We start from the raw sequence: 19,719 nt of genomic DNA on the forward strand, positions 1-19,719 counted from the left end.
ATCTGATTTAAAATGCAAAGCTTCTGGTTTAGTTATTTTCATGTAACTCATAATTTTAGTTAATTTATATGTAATCAGGTAGAGATTACATGTAAATTATTCTTCAGGCATGGTTGTGAATTTTTCCCCATATTGATTTATATGTAATCAATAGTTATTTTCATGTAATTTTAGGGGATTGACAGGGGGTGCTTTCTATGTGCCTGATTTACATGTAATCTGCTAAAGATTACATGTAAATTATTCCTTAGGCATGCTTGCAAATTTTTTTCCGCATCGATTTACATGTAATTAGTTGTCATTTTCATGTAATTACAATGTCATTGACAATAGATGTTCTCTATATTTTTTATTTACATGTAATCCATAAGATATTACATGTAATTGTTTAAGCCAAAAGCCTAGCATCTTAAGCCAAATTCCTTGCATTTTAAATCAGATTTATTGCATCCAAGCCAGATGCCTTACACTCCTAGTCAAAAGCCTTACATCTCAAGCCACAATTTTTACACCCAAGCCAAATCCCTTGCACCTAAACCAGAAGCCTTGCATCCTAAGTTAGAAGCTTTACACTCGAGCCAAAAGTCTTGCACCCAAGTTATAAACCTTGTACCTCAAGCCAAATTCTTTATACCCTAAGTTAAAATCCTTACACCCTTTAGTTGTTGAGTTTTCATATAATTCTTAATGATTACATGTAATTAAGGGGTGTTAATTTTTTTGGCGACACTTCCCAACAATCCTTCGCCTGTTGATCGGAGCTTCGATGATTTTATTTTGTGCCTTTTTTAAAAAAATAATTAATACAAAGAGACATTTGGTTATTTGTTCAAATTATTTAAGAAATATAATATTAACCTTGATTCTTCAAATATATTTGATCCTTACGATTAATTTTTCTTTTAATTAGGTCCTTTTTATCAATTTTTTCAAAAATCTATATAGCCCTCATAATACAAAAACTCTAAAAATTTCACTTCCGTACCCACGAATTTATGAATTTATATGTTATACTCAGCACGGACCCTTCAATGACTAAAATGCCAGTGAAAAAACAGGACGGCGAAATTTCTTTTTGATTTCGGCCCTGGACTTCCAGTTCGCTGGAGTTTGGCCATCGGACGCAGATTCTCAGATTTTTGTGAATTGAGAGTCGAATGATGGCAGCGAATGGAGACGATGATTTCGATTCGCTATTTGAGGGGATGGTCCTCTTTAATCCTTCCCAAATTCAAGAGGACCCCCTCCCAGATAATCAACATGACGGTCGTTCTGATGATCGTACTGATGATGGCCTTCAACATCGTCAAAATGATCTTCGTGCAACATCTACTGTATCACCATCGCCTTCTTCGCAGCCCCTTGACGAGAATCTTTTCTCCGACCTCACACTTGTCACTTCCCTCCAAAACTCACAAGGAGCTGAACCTGAGCTTCCCCTCCAATCTCAATCCCCTCAAACATCCGCAGGCACAAATGCACCTGTAGTTGCCGCTGATGCTGCTGTTGCTGCTTCTACCACAACAATTACCACGAGACAAAGCTCCAGAAAGAAAAAGCGAGCGGGCTTGAGGATAGGATATGGTAGGGATGCCTTTTCCGATGATCCGTCTCATCTTCCTTCTCCACCGATCGAACATCTTGTTTTGAATTCTAGTCATGTCGGTTCCGAAACCCCTGACGTCTTGCAAACCGCCAATTACTCGTCTAATGCGGATGCCCTCCCGCCCAATATCACCACTGATGCAGTTGTTATCTCACCAGCCAGTGAATCTTCTCATGATAATTCCAAATTTGAGATTAGTTCTGATCAGAAAGAAGAAGAAATTTCTGGGGAAAATAATACTTCTCAGGATTCTTTTTCTGAGGCTGAGTTTCGGCAAATTAAGGCCCGGATAAATGAAAAGCTTAACAGTGCCCTTCAACTGGTAGCCTCTGTTTCTGCTGTCCGGAAGGACTCGATCAGGAATAGAAGAAAAGCCGTTGAAAATGCGAATCTTGCTTCTGTCAAGTACATGGAACTTGAAAAGCAGTTGGAAGAAGCCTGTGAAGCCGAAGATTTTGAAAGGGCTGAAAGGGTCAGCCAAGACCTTTCGGCTGCTGAAAAGGAGAAACAAGCTTGCATGAATTCTCTGAGGGAGGCAGATGCGTTCATCGATTCTGTAGATTTCAAGATGCAACAAGCACTTGACTCCCAGATTACCGCTGAGGAAGAATGCGCAGTCTTACTGGAGCAGTTTGCAACGGTTAGTACAAAGAGCCAAAGACGTGTGGAAGGATGTAAAATTAAGTTCTTTTTAACAATGTTGCTACTTTATCACCTTTCTAGTTCACTCTTATCTAAAACTAATCCACAATTATCATTATTTTTGTTGTTACAGTCAAAAATGCCTTACACCCTATCTTGCATGATTTTAAAATCTACCAGGTCATTGTTTATTAGCTTTGGTGGAATGTAAAACAAGCTTCTAGAGTTCGGAAGCTAGAATGTCTGCAGAGAACGCGTAGCTTATATCCTACTAATTAATGAGACTACTACACTTTTCTAGAATAAACAGATCATTATGTGCCGTGCTGTGGTTGATAAGACTGCAAGAGAGAAGAGTTCAGTTTTCCCTTGGACTTGGTTATTTGTTCTTGGAGGATTTGTCTGTCACCTTTCTTTGTCTTGGATCCTGCACAGGAGCAGAGAAAAGTGAGAATTTAGAGATTATAAGAAAGAAGAGTTCGCTTGGACTTGGTTAGCTGCCAACTTGCTGTTGGCCCATAAGAGAAGGGAACTTGGGTCTTTGTAATTTGGTGTCTTTGATTATTTGTCTGGGAACGTCTGAACATCACTGCAGCAGGGAAGTAGCAGTGGCATTTTCCCTTAGAGCATACCTTTCTCTAGCCTTGTTTAGTCAACCAAGTAGGGACCCTCCATAACCAGTGGCATGCCACATATGTGAATTGCTGCAATTCATCTGTGTAGTCTCAAATACCTCTTCTTCTTGGCACCTTTAGATCTGAAAATATATAATAAATTTCTTTGCATCATGGCCAATCTTCCTTGTGGTCTGTATATTCAGTATCCCATGCTTGATAGCATGTTTGCAGTTCTCTGGTGGAAGGACCTTTCTCTTGCCCCCTTTCCTGAGCAGCAGATCAGTTTGCATGGTATTTACTTTTTCCCTAGACCTCTATGTATACAAGTTGTTAGAGAATAATGCAATACAATTGTACATCAAAATATACCATCTATCCATGCAGAACCACTCCTTAGCTTAAGCACTTTTAATAATGATTGTTTGATTTGGGCACTCATCTGTCAGTCTTGGTTTTAGCTATCCATTGAAATAATTACCAGGTCTCTTTCTAGCATAATTTTGAGAATATATGGTAGATAACTAAGGAATTTGAAAAATAAACACAAGGAAAATCCTTGGTTTTATGTTTATAACTGAAATATATCTTTTATCACATTTTACAAATAGGATGTAATGGTGGCATTATAAACCTCGACTAACAGGTTCCTAAGCCATTTAATGTCTCCAATCTATGAAGCCTCAAAAATAAATATGCGTCATATTTTTGTCTAACACTTACATTGGATGCTATGCAACACCTCAAATTTTAATTTGATACTATGACCATTTATATCAGGACTCTAATTTAACCATCATTGCCTTATACTAACTCAAATAACTCTTCAAAATCTCTACAGAGTCACCCTCAAAATTACACAAAAAAGTGTCGAGTACCAGAAAACTGTGATGATCAGCTACCATCTACTTTAGAAGGAGACTTATTTTCAACTTTTTAAGTTGATCTTGATACATGCTAAGCGCTGTAAACCAATGAAATATACAAAATCTTGAATTTTTCCCCTAAAAAATATTTGGTGGATTGGATTTTGGTTTTGATTTTAGAAATTTAGCTCATGCTATTTGTATGATGAGCATACTGTGCAAAATTACGAATTGATGCGCCGTTACAAAGGAACCTAGGGCTTATGATTGAAAATAAGTTAAGAGGGCTATGAGGTATGGCACAAGTGCAAGTAAAGGAAAATTCAGTGAATGAGCCCAGAGGACCTGAGTTTTGAGTAATTTCTTGAAATACCCAAATCTTATTTGAATCACCGATACTTGAAACTTTGGAGATGTTAAACTTTCTTCACTGCATCAATTTAAGGCTTGAAAGAGGTTGACAGACTCAAAATGAGATACAATTGACTAACAAAAAAACTTTTTCATTGTAATTACATATCTGTTCTGATAAACCATTGACATGAATAATCCGCCCTTATGATAAAAATTACGGTAAAGTACAGTTTCCCATTGTGTGGTTTCCTCCATTTTCATATGCTACAATTTTTTGTGTAAGTTTGCAATGTGTTTGTGATTTTTCTCCAATAGCACAAAGCTACTATGTGGTTAATTTTTGTCAATTTTTTTTTTTTTTTACTGAGAGTTCCATGACTTATCTTGGTTCTGGAGAATGGTCAACTCACAAGGCTAGAACAGTTATCCTTTCCATTTAGATTATTATCAAGCCTGAAGCTGGGAATAAGAAAGAAAAGCTAAGTGTCTTGAACAACGAGCATCAGAAGAACGAGATTTTTAGTTTAGCATATTAATTTGGTAGTTTATGATTGACCTACCAGCTTGAGTCTGATGTAAACTAAAATGGATGTGATATCGTTGTGTCAGCAACATATTCAGGATATAATGATTAGAACTTTCTATTTTAAAAGTAAACTGCTTATAATTCTGTTGCCTAATGTGCATATGGAATCTCAAGGTTACTGGGAATCAGTTATCAATTTTGATTTTGTATATATTGATTGATACTTTTTTATATTTCCCTACAAGAGTACTCTAGTATTCTTCCCAGATAATTTCTGTTTTTGTAAAATAGAGAAATTAGGGATATTTGGGTTAAATGTCTTGTATATTTTCTGGTGGTCCTCTGCAACGTGTCTCCAAAGGAAGCATAGCCACTCAGCAGTGCTCCATTGAGGAAAATTATAAGCTATTGACAATAATAACAGGAGTCAACAGATCCACTAGTGGTGTTAGTTTTTCTACGAGTAGTCTATTTGACAATATGGCTGCAGTTCCATTAGGTTCTCATGGCTAAAATACTGGTGGATTGTAAGGAGCATATTAGCAGAGCTCTACAAACGCCAGTTTTGGGGCCACATGAACGTTGCTCCAGAAAGGCTATTAGTCTTAGATCAATATCTTAACTCTTAACGTTTCTTTGCTTATGCAGGAGTATAGCTTCCTGATAAGTTTCTTATTTACTTCTTATTTATTATCTACCATATATCAATTCTTAAATTACAAACAAAACAAAGCAAAAAAAAAAAAAGGTTTCCCATTGCATGCATTCTTGTACTGACATTTGAAGTCCATTTTACTTTGGACTATAATATTCTGTGTACTTTTTCTTGGCAAAGGCGTTGGTTTATATCGTAGTGCACAGTTTAATTTTATAAATTACATCGATGTCTGGTTTTCTGTAAAAGAATGAGCTTATCTTCGTTTGTTGATTTGTGAAAAATTTTGCTCCTTTTGTTTTTTTATTTATAACTTCCTTCTCTGTTAACTCATATCTCAAGACCCCTTGTGGTTAGAATTTCTAATGCTTATGATCCCTTTTTCTCAGAATGCTGCAAATAATGCGGATCTCACCTTGAAAAAAGCAGCATCAATGCATTCAATAGAAATGGACGAATGGTTATCATCATCTGAATCCTTGGAGGTCAGAAAGATGGAATTAGAGATTGAATCACAATTTATGAGTGAAGCTCAGGTGGAGTTGAATAACACCATTGAGCATTCAATCCTGGATGATAAAAGAGAAAAAGAAAACCTTTGTAGAAGAAAGGGCATCTTAACGGATGAGCTGGAAAAGCTACTTGCTTTAGTCAAACAAAAAGAAATGGAAATCGCAGAAAATGATGCTCATATCGAAGCTGTGGAAAAGAAAATATCTAACGTGGTTTCTGGATTTCAGGAAATTCAGTCAAGCATTGATGTTAAGTATGATAACTTGCAATCTGTCCTTGCACAAGTGAGCTTAGAGACTGAAACTTTATCCCGAAAGAAGCAGGAAATTGATGACTTTCTCAGTCAGGGGGAAGGGATGGGAGCAAAGCTAATGGAACTTGCTAGGATTTCTGAGGAAGAAGCAAAAGGATATCGTGAAGCAGTTGGTGCAAGAAAAAGCCTCATGTCATCAATATTGAAATCCAGGGAGGAAAAAGTGACACTTGCAAACAATGAGGAAAAGCTTTCTGAAGATGTCAAATTGCTCCAAGAGGAGGTTTCTGCTGCTAGAGCTTCCTTGCAGGTTATTTCTTATACTAATTTCTTGTGTATTTTGATTGTTTATATGGCTAAAGTGCGAGGAATAATCACCACACCACAATCCCTATGTCATATCAGGCACCTCTGCCATGTGATAAACTACTCTTTTGTGTTATTGCTCCCGCTAAGCTGCTTGAGAATACATTAGTTTGAAATGCCACATGTGGCTCTCATGTAAATCAATTCTCTGATATTTTGAATTCATGTTTTTGACCATTTTACCCTTTGGTTGCTTGTTCATGTGAAGTCTGATGACGTTAATATTCTCTTCTGATAAAAATATATTGATGGCTATTTTCTTCAAATGTTATTACGCTGTTTTTAGGAACTATCATCAAGAAAATCAAGCATTCAGCAAGATATAGCATCTCTAAAGCAGAGGATTATTTTCATAGATAAAAGAGTCCCAGAACTTGAAGCAGAGAAGAAAGTTGCTACTGCTGCTAGAAATTTTAAGGAGGCTGCACGGATAGCTGCCGAGGCCAAGTCACTGTATGTTGAAAAAGAGAACATGCAGATAAACATGGACACAGGGACTTCAAATCTTGAGAAGGTTGAGGGAGAAATCAAATCTACCCTTAAACAATTGAAGGAGACTGAGGAAATGATTCTATTGAAGGGAAAGGAATTGGCAATGGCCAGATTTCAGAGGCTACTTTTGGCAGCTGGTACTGCCAGAGCAGAAAAAGCTGCTGCATTGGAGATGGGTGATGTGGAAGAAGCTAATCTCCTACTCGCGGAAGCTGAAGCTGCAGACTCTGAAGCTGAGAAACTTCAGTCAACATACAATTTCAAGGCAGAAGATTTCACAAATTTGAAAAATCATTTCATTTCAATTGATCTTGTGTCGCACCTCGGTTCCAAACAGTTGGCAGAATTAGCTACACCACATCACCAGTTTTCCGGTTGATTGTTCAGACTACAGTGGATTTTGTGATTGTCAATGGATGATTTTATGATGGAAGAATATAAAAATTCTGATAATTATATGGTGCTGAAAGTCCTGAATCGTTTTTAGGCTCAAGTCTTCCATTGGAACACTATAGAGACACTGTTCTTGTTTCCCTTCATTCAGATGATTCCGGAGTTGAAGTTTATATCAAGTTGTGCCTCTTCTCTAACTTCCCGAGTGGTTCTGCCCTGACCAGTGAAAGAAGAGAGATCAACCCCAATGTACATGAGGGAGTTATATTTACAAGGTTGCTATTATGTCTCAAGGTTCATATTTGGAATCTTTGCTGTTATGTTTTTTTATTGCAAAAAATTTAGGTGAGTTGGATCTATAAGAATTTATTAAGGCTAAAGCATGCTTCCAAATTCAAAAAATACTTACAGAGATATTTATAAATCACTTCCAACGAAATGTTCACATCGACAACAGGATTTGAAATTATAGATTTGTAAATTATGAGTTAAATCTATATCAATCGAATCAATCTTTATTTAATTATTAAATATTATGTTTGATAATGTGGATGATGTTTGATAATGTGGATGGGCTGCATTGGCAGATGATCTATATCAAGGGCCCACATACACTCATGATTGTGGCAGCATCTTTGGTGTTGTTTTCTCCTCCTTAAAGAAGCTTTATCTTGATTGTTTGAGACATCCATCATATGCCTTGTGTTTTGAAGTCTATGACTCTAAAGCAACATTGGACTGCAGATTTTTAGGGAGGGAAGAAAAGGGCAGCTTTCTAGTTTGGAGTACCGTATCCTCTCTAGAGGATCCGGACAATCTGACACGCCTACTAATTCTTCACTGTAAGCTTGAATCAACGTGCGTTCTGCATAGAAGTGTTAATTTGGTACACTGACTAACAGAGCGAAAATAATTTTATGAACGAAGATTTATTTTCTATTTTATTTTAAAAAAGTAGTAAGAAAGATAGATATTATTATTAAGTGATAATAATAATATAGCAGACATTACCACACAAAAAAAGAAAAAAAACAGACATCTCCACTTAGAGAGGCCTCTTTAGTGACTTCGCCTGTAATTCCTTTCATATTGTTGTTAAGGGTGACTTTGAAAGTTTAGAGAAAGTTAAATTATAAATTTAATTTTGCAGCAAAAATAGGTGGAAGTTGTTTACAAGAAATATTACATTGTGGATTTTCTCAATTGATTTTTTTTAGGCCCACAAATAATTTAATCAAAATATGAGAATTTGGTTGAGTAACTAGATAATTGAGTTAATCAAAATATAAATTTTCAGAAAACCATAATTGAAGTTTTCATAATTGAATTTTTAGGCTATCTAAACAAGCATTAAGTTGTGTTTAAGGCACACAGTGAGATTGATGCCAATAAAAGCAAAAGAGGGGCGGCGAATCGCAGAGTTATACTCGAAATGGCAGAAATTATATGAATCCTCAAAAATCCATATTCACTGAACTTGTCTGCCTACCGTAGAATATTTCTTAATATTATCAATTTTTTTGAATCAAGATATTATCAATTTCGAGCGACTTCAACAAGTTATGCATCACAATCTTGAATGACATTTTTATCAATGGCAAAAGAAAAGGACAGAGACATTTTCATCGGAATGCATGTCCATATCGGTGTGATCATGTATGCCTTCTGAATGTCATGTCATTTTAGTTTTCATTCTCGCACCAAAATATTGCGACAATTTTTTATACAATTATTTAATTTTTTTTACGCTTGTTAAGAATTCATTGAAAAATATTTAAAAATTAAATTAATTTTCTAAAAAAAATTAACCTTTTGATATATTTAGTCTTAATAGGTCACTGTTACATGTATAAAAATAAAATGAATAAATATAACTTTTAATCCATATACTTTACTTACGTTTTACATTTTGATCTTTATATTTTTTTTAATATTTTAGGTCTCTATATTTTTACCTTTAATTATTTTGAATTCTTTTAAAGTTTCTATACTTTGCTCATAAGAGGATTAAAAATAATAAAAATAAAAATATAGAGACCTAAAACATTAAAAAAATAAAAATTAAAAATAAAATGCAAGTAAAGTACAAGAATTAAAAATTATTTTTATTTAAATACAATTATTTTCTTCATCAAGGATCTCTTTTGTTTTATGTGGATATTAAAATGTAAATATTTTTCAATATTATCCGTATATTAGGACAATTAATAATTTTATAAAAAAATGAGTGGCCATCACATAAGTTTAGTATATACTAGACAACTAATACTTAATAATCATCATCATCATCATCATTATTAAAAAATGTGATAAAACATCAAAATAATAAAGTTCTACAAGTAATTTAATAACAATGAAGCAATAGCATATAAGGACGAGACCGGGGGGCTTGAAATGGATGGGACTAAACTAAAAACTAAAACTATAATAATTTTTAAAAGCCTGAACTACGAAATGTTTATCTCAATTCTCAAAAGACGAAATTGGAGTAAAGTATATTTTGCCTGTAGACTAAAAAATTGAAGAAAGAAAGAAAAAGAATTAAAGTATGTGATTGTGAGGGGAAAAGAAAAAAATAAAATGAAAAGAAAAGCAAAGCAAAGCAGCTCTGTCTTGTCTGTCCCGGTTCGCTCTCTCACTTCTTATTTTCTGTATCTTCATCAAGCTCCAATCTTTTTCGCTTTTGTCTTTCTCTGTCCTTTGAATGAACGTATGAATTAATAAATATTCTTCATATAATCTTCTTCTCGCATCAAAAGTCCAGGTGGTGTCAGCTTCTTGTGATGAGCAAGTGTGAGAATGATCTTCTTCGCCTAACTTATCATTAGTGTCCTCTCAAACCTGACATTGGAAACTGGAAACCACTACCAGCTCAGTGTAAAAGCACTGGTACTGAAAACTGATGGGGTCCGAGCAAAATCGATTTCCTCAACAGGAAAGGGTATCGCTCTGAATCTCTCACATCCTGCTTTAACTTGAAATTTGCGTTGTTGGATTCTAAATTACTCAAGCTTGCTTTATCCGTGAGGAATTGACTGTAGGAGTTAGATCTGAGGTACTTGGTGCAAAACCTAACTCCAATTTTGTTTGTTTCCGATTGGATTTCGTGTTCTTCGTTTGCCTGTGCCCGTTTTTACTCTTCGATGCATGTGCCTCTCTCAGATCTCACATTGAGCGACTGTAATTGTATTTGCACCTGAGAACCGCTGCTTTTTTTCCTGCTTCGTCTTCTTGTTACTCTTTAATCTGTTAGTCTGTGGATGGTAATTGACGATAAGAGCCCCTATAGCTTGTTTTTCTTCAATCGAGGGTCATTTCTTCGTGCCCGAACTACATTTGGACGGATCTGTTGAATTTCCAGCTTCGAACGCCTCCTCCTATTATTCTCTAATAGAAGCTTTTTAGAGGTTTTTTCCCTTGGAAATTAAGTTGAAGAGCGGTCTGCTTTGATTCTTTTTGGTGCATTTGCTCTTCTTGTTTTCTCTGGATAAGTTAATTTGTTAAGTCGGACTTGATCGATAGTACCACTTCCACACTTGTCCATTTTTTGAAAATCGTATTAATACCCGTTTGAATGCTTTTTTCCCAGGAAAAAAAAAAGAAGTTGATCCAAATGGGACTTTAAACATCCCAAATATAGGGATTAGAACAGCTTTGGTTTAATCAACAGCAGCATTTTCTACAATTTAGTCCTATGTCATATCAAAACTCTGCCAAAGTTGATATGTGCTGTTATTTCTGTTGGATCATTTGATTTTAGTACTTATTTATTGTTGATACCTGCAAAATTAAAAGATATTCAATCTTTTGAAATCAATATATTGGTCCAAATGTATTTTTGTTTTGTTTGTACTCCTTTCCCCGTTTCATCTTAAAATGCCTTTGAGCTGTTGAACTCTGACAAGCAACTCAATGCTTCAAAAGAAATAATCCAAACTTATTGTTTCTTCTTGTATCTATTTGTAAATGGTCTCCTGCATTTGACTAAGTCTATAATACCTGTATTGACAGAGAAAGAGATGGGGAGGATGTTGGAGTGCATTTTCTTGTTTTGGTTCGCAGAAAGGAGGGAAGCGTATTGTACCTGCATCTCGCATACCTGAGAGCAATGGGCCAACTGCCCCGCCAAACGGGCCTCCAGCAGTCAGGTTGACAAATCAAGCCACAGCACTAGCTCCTTCTCTTCTCGCTCCACCTTCTTCACCTACATCTTTTACACATTCAGCTCTTCCTTCAACTGCACAGTCACCTAGCTGTTTCTTGTCATTATCTGCCAACTCACCAGGTGGTCCTTCATCTACAATGTTTGCCACTGGACCATATGCTCATGAAACCCAATTAGTTTCTCCTCCTGTCTTTTCAACCTTCACTACTGAACCATCCACTGCTCCTCTCACTCCTCCTCCTGAGTTAGCTCACTTAACAACTCCCTCTTCCCCAGATGTACCGTTTGCTCATTTTCTTTCTTCTTCGGTGGAACTAAAAAATGACAAGACTAATTACATCACTACAAATGATCTTCAAGCTACATATTCACTGTATCCTGGCAGTCCTGCCAGTAGCCTTATATCTCCAAAATCAAGGAATTCTGGTGACGGTTTATCATCTTCCTTTCCAGAACGGGATTTCCCTCCACAGTGGGATCCATCACTTTCTCCCAAAAATGGAATATATCAAAGTCCTGGATCTCGAAGGCTGTCCGGGCACGATACCAATGGTGTCACAGCTTCTCAAGATACAAATTTCTTCTGCCCTGCTACCTATGCACAATTTTATTTGGACCAAAATCCTCCCTTTCCTCATAGTGGTGGGAGGCTAAGTGTTTCCAAAGATTCAGATGTTCAATCTACTGGTGGAAATGGACATCAGAATATTCATTCCAGAAGTCCAAAGCAAGACGTGGAAGAAATAGAAGCTTACCGAGCATCCTTTGGTTTCAGTGCGGATGAAATTATCACCACCCCTCAATACGTGGAGATTTCTGATGTGATGGAGGACTCTTTTACAATGACTCCCTTCACCTCTTCGAAGTCAACTATGGAAGAAAGCACAGAGTCTCCCTTGATGAAAGGATTCAAATCTCAGGGGACACCAGTGGCTTCGCAGAGTCGTCTCAGATTAGAATCAGGCTATGTTGCCATGGACGGACACAATCAGCAGCCAGTATACCAAGAATTTGAAGGTATGCTGTGTTTACCCGATCTGTTTATTTCATTACTTAAAAAAACAATAGAGAAACTCACTTATAAATTAATTTGCATTTAGTTCCATCTAAAACCATAGTCACTTGAGTAACTGGACCCTTGATGAGCCGTGGTACTTGGTAAGGGGTTAAATTTATGCAAGGCATGTTGATCATTTGTGTATGTATTTTATTTATGAAGTACTAGATATCAGAAATGGCTGAAAAGGTGGAGGATATTGTTGTTCAGGAGTGATTGTAATGGACTAGGATTCCCGTGCCTCAACTTCATATCGTTTTCTTTACGTCCCAATAAGCAAATATTCCTTTCATGCATGTCTCAGATATTAAATCCCAAAGGCGTAGCAATAACAGCTGTTCCGGAGCTAGCACGCCAGGAAACACCACCGTGAGGGAGGAGGATGTATTCGCTAAAATGGGGTCAACCCGAGTCAGTAAAAAACATGAAATGGGGCTGTCTTGCTCTGATGCAGAGATTGACTACAGAAGGGGCAGAAGCTTACGAGAAAGAAAGGGGAATGGGATATGGCATGGTTAGGGTTTAGTGAATCAGTGAAGAAACAGATCCTTGGTTGTCTGTATTAATTTAAAGCTGCTTCTTTTTTTTCTTTTCTTTTTTTTAAATAGAGTAAATGAAACTCTTCTTCTGGGGTTCTCTAATAGATGGACTGTTCTAACCTGGATCTAACTAATGCTCTGGTCAGGTGTGTCAAGAACATGCTGATCAATGAATGTAGTCTCATATCCAGCGACGTTGCGATTGACAGGTCCAGTTCATGTTTTGCGTGAATGCAGTTTGAATTTACCTAAACCATATTGGAATACGTAGTTTTTGTTTTGACCATATGCTGTATTTATATGCTCATTTGTAATACCCAGTCGCAAGAACACCAACACTTGACAAATTGGGTACAAAATGTTTGTGCGGGTGTACTTGAGTTGTACAAAAGCGGAAGGTATAAATTTGGCCATATGAGCAATTTGCTCCAAGTTTGTCAAAGTAGATTCTGTTAAGTATTATATGAAATTAGCAATTCCTTGCTAATCCGTGTACTGGCAAGTATTCCAATTAAATTAATTAAATCCAATTCCAATTAAATTGAACCAAATTCCTTGGATCAAATTTTATCAACTAATCACGCTGTCTGTATAAAAATTTTGCCAGAAAGATTAATATCATGACAAAATCCCTCCCCCGATCAAGACATCATGACAAAGCATGGCAATTTTAGAAGAGAAGTAGCCATCCTCACATCGAAGAATGCCTACGACGATCCTCGTGACCAGAAGAAAGTAGACTCCGCATATCTTGACTAGCATTGACATGGCAAGCAAATCATAGACAGAACAAATATTACAATTATTTTTAGTTTTAAAAATGCTAAAAACTACATGTAGGTCCGAGGACTGAGGTTTAGGTTCAGGTTTTTATGGATGGGAACTCATCTGATTGCCTCCCCAATATGTTTGCCAAGATTTTTTACTGCTTATACAAGTCAAAGGAATATTAAAAACAAAACCATTTGAGATTCCTCTCGATACCCAATCACAAGTTTAAACCTTTACGGAATGCTCTGACATGACATGTACTCCCACGATCAATTTGATATGCGGCATCACTGAATTCAAGCCGTATCCGAAGTAGGGTAAAAGTATTTGGTTCAAAAGAATAAAAGGTAAAAGTAATCCACACAATCTGCTATATATCTTCAGGTTTTGTCCTTGCCACTGATACAGCAGGTGAAGGAAAACATATCTCAGAGCCTCATATTCCATTCAGAGTGACGACAACTTTGCGTGAAGTAGGATAATCCCGATGCTCACAAAGCCATATGCCCTTAAGCAAGATAGAAGAATAAGAAGCATTATTATATTAAGATAATAAAAAAAGAATACATTGTTAAAACTGCAAGATGATCTAGTAACAGTTGTTTGAAATGTAAAATATATTATGGTTCTCAACATTGGCCAAGTCTCTATCAGGCATCATATCATAAACAATGTAAGGTGTAATAAAAGGAAATTCAATGGAATGACATAATATTTGTCATTATTTTACAAGCAATTTGGAAATCTAAGTAAAGATGAACAAATAGTTCATCCTCCCTCCATTTCAAATTATAAGATATTTTTAGACAAAATCTCGCATACCAATAAACTTTATTAAATACACTTAACAATCTTATCATTCCAAAACAAAAATATAATCAAAAATATCCATCATTTAATATATTAAAAAAAGAAGGGACAGAAATTAATTATAGAAAGAAAAAGGGTAATATTGAAATTGGTGCATTTAATAAAACCTTAATTTACTCAAAGTGTCTTATATTTTACGATAGAGAAACTCCTTCAAAAGTGCCCTGTAGCTATAATTTGGAACGGAGAGAGTACTAATTTTCTCAATGACATCTAACCCCAAAGCAAATAAATTAAATAGAAGCCACAAAATTCATCACATACCATAAATTGCTGGCATATTAATATGATCAAGTCCTAATTCTCAATCTCTCTCCCTCTATCTATCTCTCTTGGTGCACACACATGCTATAGAGAGAGAGAGAGAGAGAGAGACAAAAGGTAAAGGCCCCCAGCTTGAGGAACAAGCTTTTTGAAAGACCAAGTCATGTGACTTTAAGCAATAAAAGATACTCAGTATTATAATGTTTGACAAAAACCTCATATCAAAATTGTATCCAAGTTTTGTTTTGTTCCAAAAAAAAAAAATTGCATCCAAGTTTTGTCCTTGTTTGAAAAACACTGGCACATGGCACAGCACTGCGGCATACAAAGGTGGCAATCACCATGTGCTACAGCTGTAGTGATGCAGAAAATCAATAGGCCAGAGCCCTTGGCAGTGGCACATGGGATGTTCTGCATGCACAATGTTATGAAGTACGCTTTCATCATGCAACATTCCAATTTTTCATCAACGGATTTGGTTTCCAGTTCATTGGTGAATTTTGCAGCTCCTTTTCCTCTTCCTTAATACTCTGTTTCTCCCTTCCTCCAATCACTCTCCTTTTCTTTTCATGCTGTCCCTCAGTAAGTCTACTGGTTTGGTTTCCAAGGCAGTATTGGCTTTCCCATCCCTCAAACAGATGTCACCAGTCCTGTTATTTTCACTTTCTGTGGATTCTTACAGTTTGGTTGTGTGAAGGTAACAGGTGGAAGATACTCAGGGAGAATGAAAGAGATACGGCAGATGGTGAACATATAGAATCTACCAACCTGGCTCGCGGGGAGCTAGTGAACTTTATTATATTTGGTCAAGATAAGTGATATGTGGGCAATTCTTGCCCTTTAGTCAACTTAATTTTTTATGAAATAATGAATTTAGACAAGATTTAGTTATATTTGTTAGTTATTAGGATTTGAGATAGATTTAGATGATTTAAATAGATTCATATACGATTTATTTGTATTATTGGGGCTTGGATAAGATTAAGATATTTATTTATTCAGATTTATGCTCATAAATAAGTTTAGTCTACGGATCTGAATGGCAACGAAATAAGATTCAGAATATTTCAGATTCATTCTTACTCTCTACCCCTGTTTCTCGATCTCTTCTCTCTCTCTTCACAGTCAAATTCTAAATCATAATTGGATTATAGCATCTAAATTTTTAAAAGCAGAATACTTGAAAGAAAAGGGGTTGAAACAAATTTGATATCATTTTATTTTAAAAGTTGAAAGATTCGTTGAGTTTAACCTAATAATAAAGATAATATTCTCAGTTTATCTGCTCAGTCTTTTTTCTCTCTCCTGAGCTTGTTGTTTTAATTTTTACTACTGTTTTATTTAGTTTTTTATTAAATAATTATGTGCACCACACTATAATGTTGCAGCGAGCAGTGTGCCATGTTCTCATGGGTTTGCTCCTTTTCATCAAAGGTGTGTACGGAAGAGAGGGTAGAATGGAAATATAGCAGTAAGAAGTCAGGCTACATTTAACTAGTGACAGAAGTCTTAACCTTGAATGGTTGTAAGAACTAAAACTTAGTTTTTAAATTCCTACTTGTTATTCAAGAATTCAACAATATATCAAACATTAATCATTACGTTCTGCCAGTTTCTTAGGATTTCAAAGATAACTATGCTCATCTTTGGCATACACAGTAAATTAGCGGAAGCAAAAATTTTGAAAAGTTGTTCGTGTTAAAACTATAGATTTAACTGCCCAAAAGTTGAAAGTGCAAAAGATAATCAATCATAACACGTCAGCAACTCAGCATTATCATAGATCGTTCAGTTTGAATAATAATTCATAGGTTCATAGAAATTCAAACTGTTGATGAAAAATGGCAGGTCATTCAGGACCATTTTATCATAAAGTGCAACCTGCACTTTGAAGTAGTTAAACCCATCCTCGTAAGTTTCATCTTGGCTAAGAAATTTTTTTTGAATAAATCATTGCATAATTATTTTGGTTACCTGCCATGTCCCCATGTTTAGCTTTCCGTTTGTAATTGGTATCCTAAAAATACAAAATATCAGTAATACATATCACAGTGGTAGTTTTTCAGAATATTTGATCAAATTGAACAAGGAGTATTTCTCACGTGAGTGTGGAACCAAACATTGATGATTTGATATGTGCCGGCATGTCATCTGGGCCTGCAAAATTTCAGGGTTAAATAAGATTGCCACAAAAATTTCAGGGTCAATTCAGTTCACCATTATTTCAGTAGAATGCCAATTAAAATCCACTATAAAAGCAGCTTGAAACTTTTGAACTGCGATGGTAAATTAAAATTAGATCTAACCCTCTAACGTATGCTTCCAAGGCGCAGATGGTCCCTACAAAAGATATGGGAAAACATATTGAGTTCTTTTACTGCAAGAGACTGCTTATTGCTATATTGCAATAAAAACAGGAAAGAAACCAACCTCAGGAACCACAATATTGAGAAACCTTTCTGTATCAGCACGAACATCAGAGTCATAATTTTCATTGATGGTAAGAGAAGCACTAGTGTGTTGCACTGCATTTCTCATTAAAGCTAAAAGGTCAGTCTGCGCAACCCCTGTAAAGCATGCATGAAGGAAAGAAACAAATCGTATATGAACTCACAGAAGAGATGTGCAAGGCCACACTTGAATCCAGACAAGTCATTCTCAATTTCTTTTAAGATCTGTCATGATAAAGTTAACCAATGATTATTTGTTTAATGAAGGATCAGTCCTGCGTAAGGTCAAAATGTAAAAGCATAGAAGTCCAACAAGCTCATGCAACAAAGCATGTTAATAATCCCGTTGACAGCGACACATGAATACATAAAAGATCATTGCTGCCGTAAACTCTTTTAACAAGACAGTTATCAACCCATAATGTCCAGACAAGTAGAAAATTGACAGAACGTTCAGACGTAGCAAACACCATTAATCAGTGAGTTCCAGTTGCCGTCACAAAAAAAGGTCCAGTATTAGTGATATTCCCATCTGATCAAGCAAGGTCCGGTTTACTGCTATAAGGATGCGATTCTCAGTAAATCTATTAAACGAGTAAAAGGCCAGAGACAAAGATATCTATGACGCTAATTAACACCGGATGTAAGAGCAAGGACAAAGTAGAAGACAATAATTAGGGGTTTTCAGAAAGGGAATTTAATGAAGTTAATGATCAGCTTGCCTTAGAAGTGATGAGATGACAGCCGCGATTGTGGGGAGTCAGAGTGATGGTCTTCTGAGCCCACTTCGGAGCAGCAGCCTCGGCCATGGAGCTGAGATCTTTGAACTTGGTCGGATTTGTGTGCTGCGACTTAACGCAAACCGGAACCTTGGCTGCTAGACAAAGTGAGGTGGCCTGCATCGGCATGGTCCTAAATTCGATTCGAGCCTCAGACCTGCGGGATTTGGGTCCTGTGATGCATTCCACGTGAGGAGAGAGAGGACACTGACAAGTAATAATTCTAATTCATCTAAACGATTCTCAGCCACCTCCTGTCTTCCCTTCCTCCGTTCCGCCCACGCCCCCCCCCCCCCCCCACAAAAAAAAAAAAAAAAACAATTTCCAAAACCATTTCTTTTGCCAACCACGGGAACAAATTGCCAGGCTGATAGCAAAAGATTTAAAATACCCAAGTCTAAGGGAACACACTAGGTTTGGGTAAGATTTTACTGACAATTTGCTGTTATTGAATAAGCACATGATGTATATGAATTTGGATTTCATGTGTGTTTTTAATATAAATAATGAGTACTTATTTCATTTAAATTGTTAAAATTTATATCAATAATTTTAAATTCATATTTTATAAAAAATTAATGAATAAGTGAGTTTTTCTGAATCATTGTTTTAAATTTCAATTACTTGTGTGGGACAACACTCAATGCTTATATTAAGAATAGGCACTAAATTCAAATCCTAATATATACATAGTATGTCCTAATATTTTGCATGTTCAGTACCTCCATGTATGAGATTATTGTTTATTGAGCCCCATAGTGTTAGAGCAATCACAGAACTTGAGTAATTGATAACGGTTTAAGTACACATTCTTGAATATTATAGATGAATTGAAAATTAACCCCAGGTTAGATGGGAGAAAATTTCGACGATATTCACTGTTTGGCTATTGCAGCATTGTTCAAGTAGAGTTGTGGAGGATTGGGATGAGTTGGATTTAGCCCCAAACACGTACTATCTCTGTTCTTGTAGAATTTAACAGTATTTTTATAAGATTCAGAAAATTAGTTAAAATGGGTTAAATGTAAAAAAAATTACAATTTTCTAAAATAACCCTTTAGTATAGTTCATTGTGAGGAGGGAGGGAGAATGGAAAAAAAAGAAGAAGAAAACAGAGGGAGAATGGAAAAAAAAGAAGAAGAAAACAGAGAGACAGTGGCATTTTTTAAAAATAGTTACAAAGGTTTTATCAGATTGTGTTAAGGGTGTTGTGTTAAAAATTAGTAGGCATGGTCTTTTATTAACAGAACAGAGAGGAATATCAGTTGAAAATGGCAAGTGCCTTGCACGTTAAATTTCACATCAGTGTTAATCACTAAAATAGCATGAAAATGAGTTTACCTGGAAAGTTACAAAGCCACTTTCGATATATATATATATATATATATATATAACATTCTCTTTTTTTCCCCCTCAAACTCTTCGGATGCGCGCTCTTGGAACAGTCTCCATCTTAGAAGTTGGAATGTATATTCTTTTTACCAATTACTTACTACTACTGACTCCTATCACTCTATTGCTCAAAAAAAAAAAAAAAAGCTTAA

At 35.9% G+C, this 19,719-nt stretch overlaps 3 protein-coding genes across 3 annotated transcripts; 2 read left to right on the plus strand and 1 right to left on the minus strand.

The window, feature by feature from the left end:
- The first annotated feature begins 1,058 nt into the window (after positions 1 to 1,058).
- LOC129318926 (uncharacterized) lies at positions 1,059 to 7,734 on the plus strand. Its single transcript, XM_054963936.1, has 3 exons — positions 1,059 to 2,246; positions 5,653 to 6,339; positions 6,682 to 7,734. Exons 1-3 carry the CDS (start codon positions 1,158 to 1,160, stop codon positions 7,264 to 7,266), a joined length of 2,361 nt encoding a protein of 786 aa, XP_054819911.1. The 5' UTR covers positions 1,059 to 1,157; the 3' UTR covers positions 7,267 to 7,734.
- Positions 7,735 to 9,900: 2,166 nt separating this feature from the next.
- On the plus strand, positions 9,901 to 13,473 carry LOC129318023 (uncharacterized protein At1g76660-like). Its single transcript, XM_054962520.1, has 3 exons — positions 9,901 to 10,221; positions 11,292 to 12,462; positions 12,807 to 13,473. The coding sequence occupies exons 1-3, from the start codon at positions 10,183 to 10,185 to the stop codon at positions 13,019 to 13,021; spliced, it is 1,425 nt and encodes a 474-aa protein (XP_054818495.1). The 5' UTR covers positions 9,901 to 10,182; the 3' UTR covers positions 13,022 to 13,473.
- Positions 13,474 to 13,822: 349 nt separating this feature from the next.
- LOC129318024 (uncharacterized) lies at positions 13,823 to 18,401 on the minus strand. Its single transcript, XM_054962521.1, has 7 exons — positions 18,119 to 18,401; positions 17,561 to 17,621; positions 17,377 to 17,471; positions 17,253 to 17,286; positions 17,049 to 17,103; positions 16,921 to 16,963; positions 13,823 to 14,320 (listed from the first exon to the last, which is right to left on the minus strand). The coding sequence occupies exons 1-7, from the start codon at positions 18,302 to 18,304 to the stop codon at positions 14,249 to 14,251; spliced, it is 546 nt and encodes a 181-aa protein (XP_054818496.1). The 5' UTR covers positions 18,305 to 18,401; the 3' UTR covers positions 13,823 to 14,248.
- Between the last annotated feature and the right edge of the window lie 1,318 nt (positions 18,402 to 19,719).

This window comes from Prosopis cineraria, unplaced genomic scaffold, assembly GCF_029017545.1.
Source record: "Prosopis cineraria cultivar Desert tree isolate PC_DT_omini unplaced genomic scaffold, ASM2901754v1 PC8, whole genome shotgun sequence".
Classification (NCBI taxonomy): Eukaryota; Viridiplantae; Streptophyta; class Magnoliopsida; order Fabales; family Fabaceae; genus Prosopis; species Prosopis cineraria.

What these genes read in the sequence shown, in the direction of transcription:
- LOC129318023 (XM_054962520.1), top strand. Translation starts at nt 10,183, where the DNA reads ATGGGGTCCGAGCAAAATCGATTTCCTCAACAGGAAAGG. An exon ending in GATTTCCTCAACAGGAAAGG is followed by an intron (nt 10,222 to 11,291) that starts GTATCGCTCTGA and finishes CTGTATTGACAG; the next exon opens with AGAAAGAGATGGGGAGGATG. An exon ending in AGTATACCAAGAATTTGAAG is followed by an intron (nt 12,463 to 12,806) that starts GTATGCTGTGTT and finishes TGCATGTCTCAG; the next exon opens with ATATTAAATCCCAAAGGCGT.
- LOC129318926 (XM_054963936.1), top strand. Translation starts at nt 1,158, where the DNA reads ATGATGGCAGCGAATGGAGACGATGATTTCGATTCGCTATTTGAGGGG. An exon ending in TACTGGAGCAGTTTGCAACG is followed by an intron (nt 2,247 to 5,652) that starts GTTAGTACAAAG and finishes CCTTTTTCTCAG; the next exon opens with AATGCTGCAAATAATGCGGA. An exon ending in CTGCTAGAGCTTCCTTGCAG is followed by an intron (nt 6,340 to 6,681) that starts GTTATTTCTTAT and finishes CGCTGTTTTTAG; the next exon opens with GAACTATCATCAAGAAAATC.
- LOC129318024 (XM_054962521.1), bottom strand. Translation starts at nt 18,304, where the DNA reads ATGCCGATGCAGGCCACCTCACTTTGTCTAGCAGCCAAGGTTCCGGTT. An exon ending in TCAATATTGTGGTTCCTGAG is followed by an intron (nt 17,287 to 17,376) that starts GTTGGTTTCTTT and finishes TATCTTTTGTAG; the next exon opens with GGACCATCTGCGCCTTGGAA. An exon ending in ATGTTTGGTTCCACACTCAC is followed by an intron (nt 16,964 to 17,048) that starts GTGAGAAATACT and finishes TTGTATTTTTAG; the next exon opens with GATACCAATTACAAACGGAA.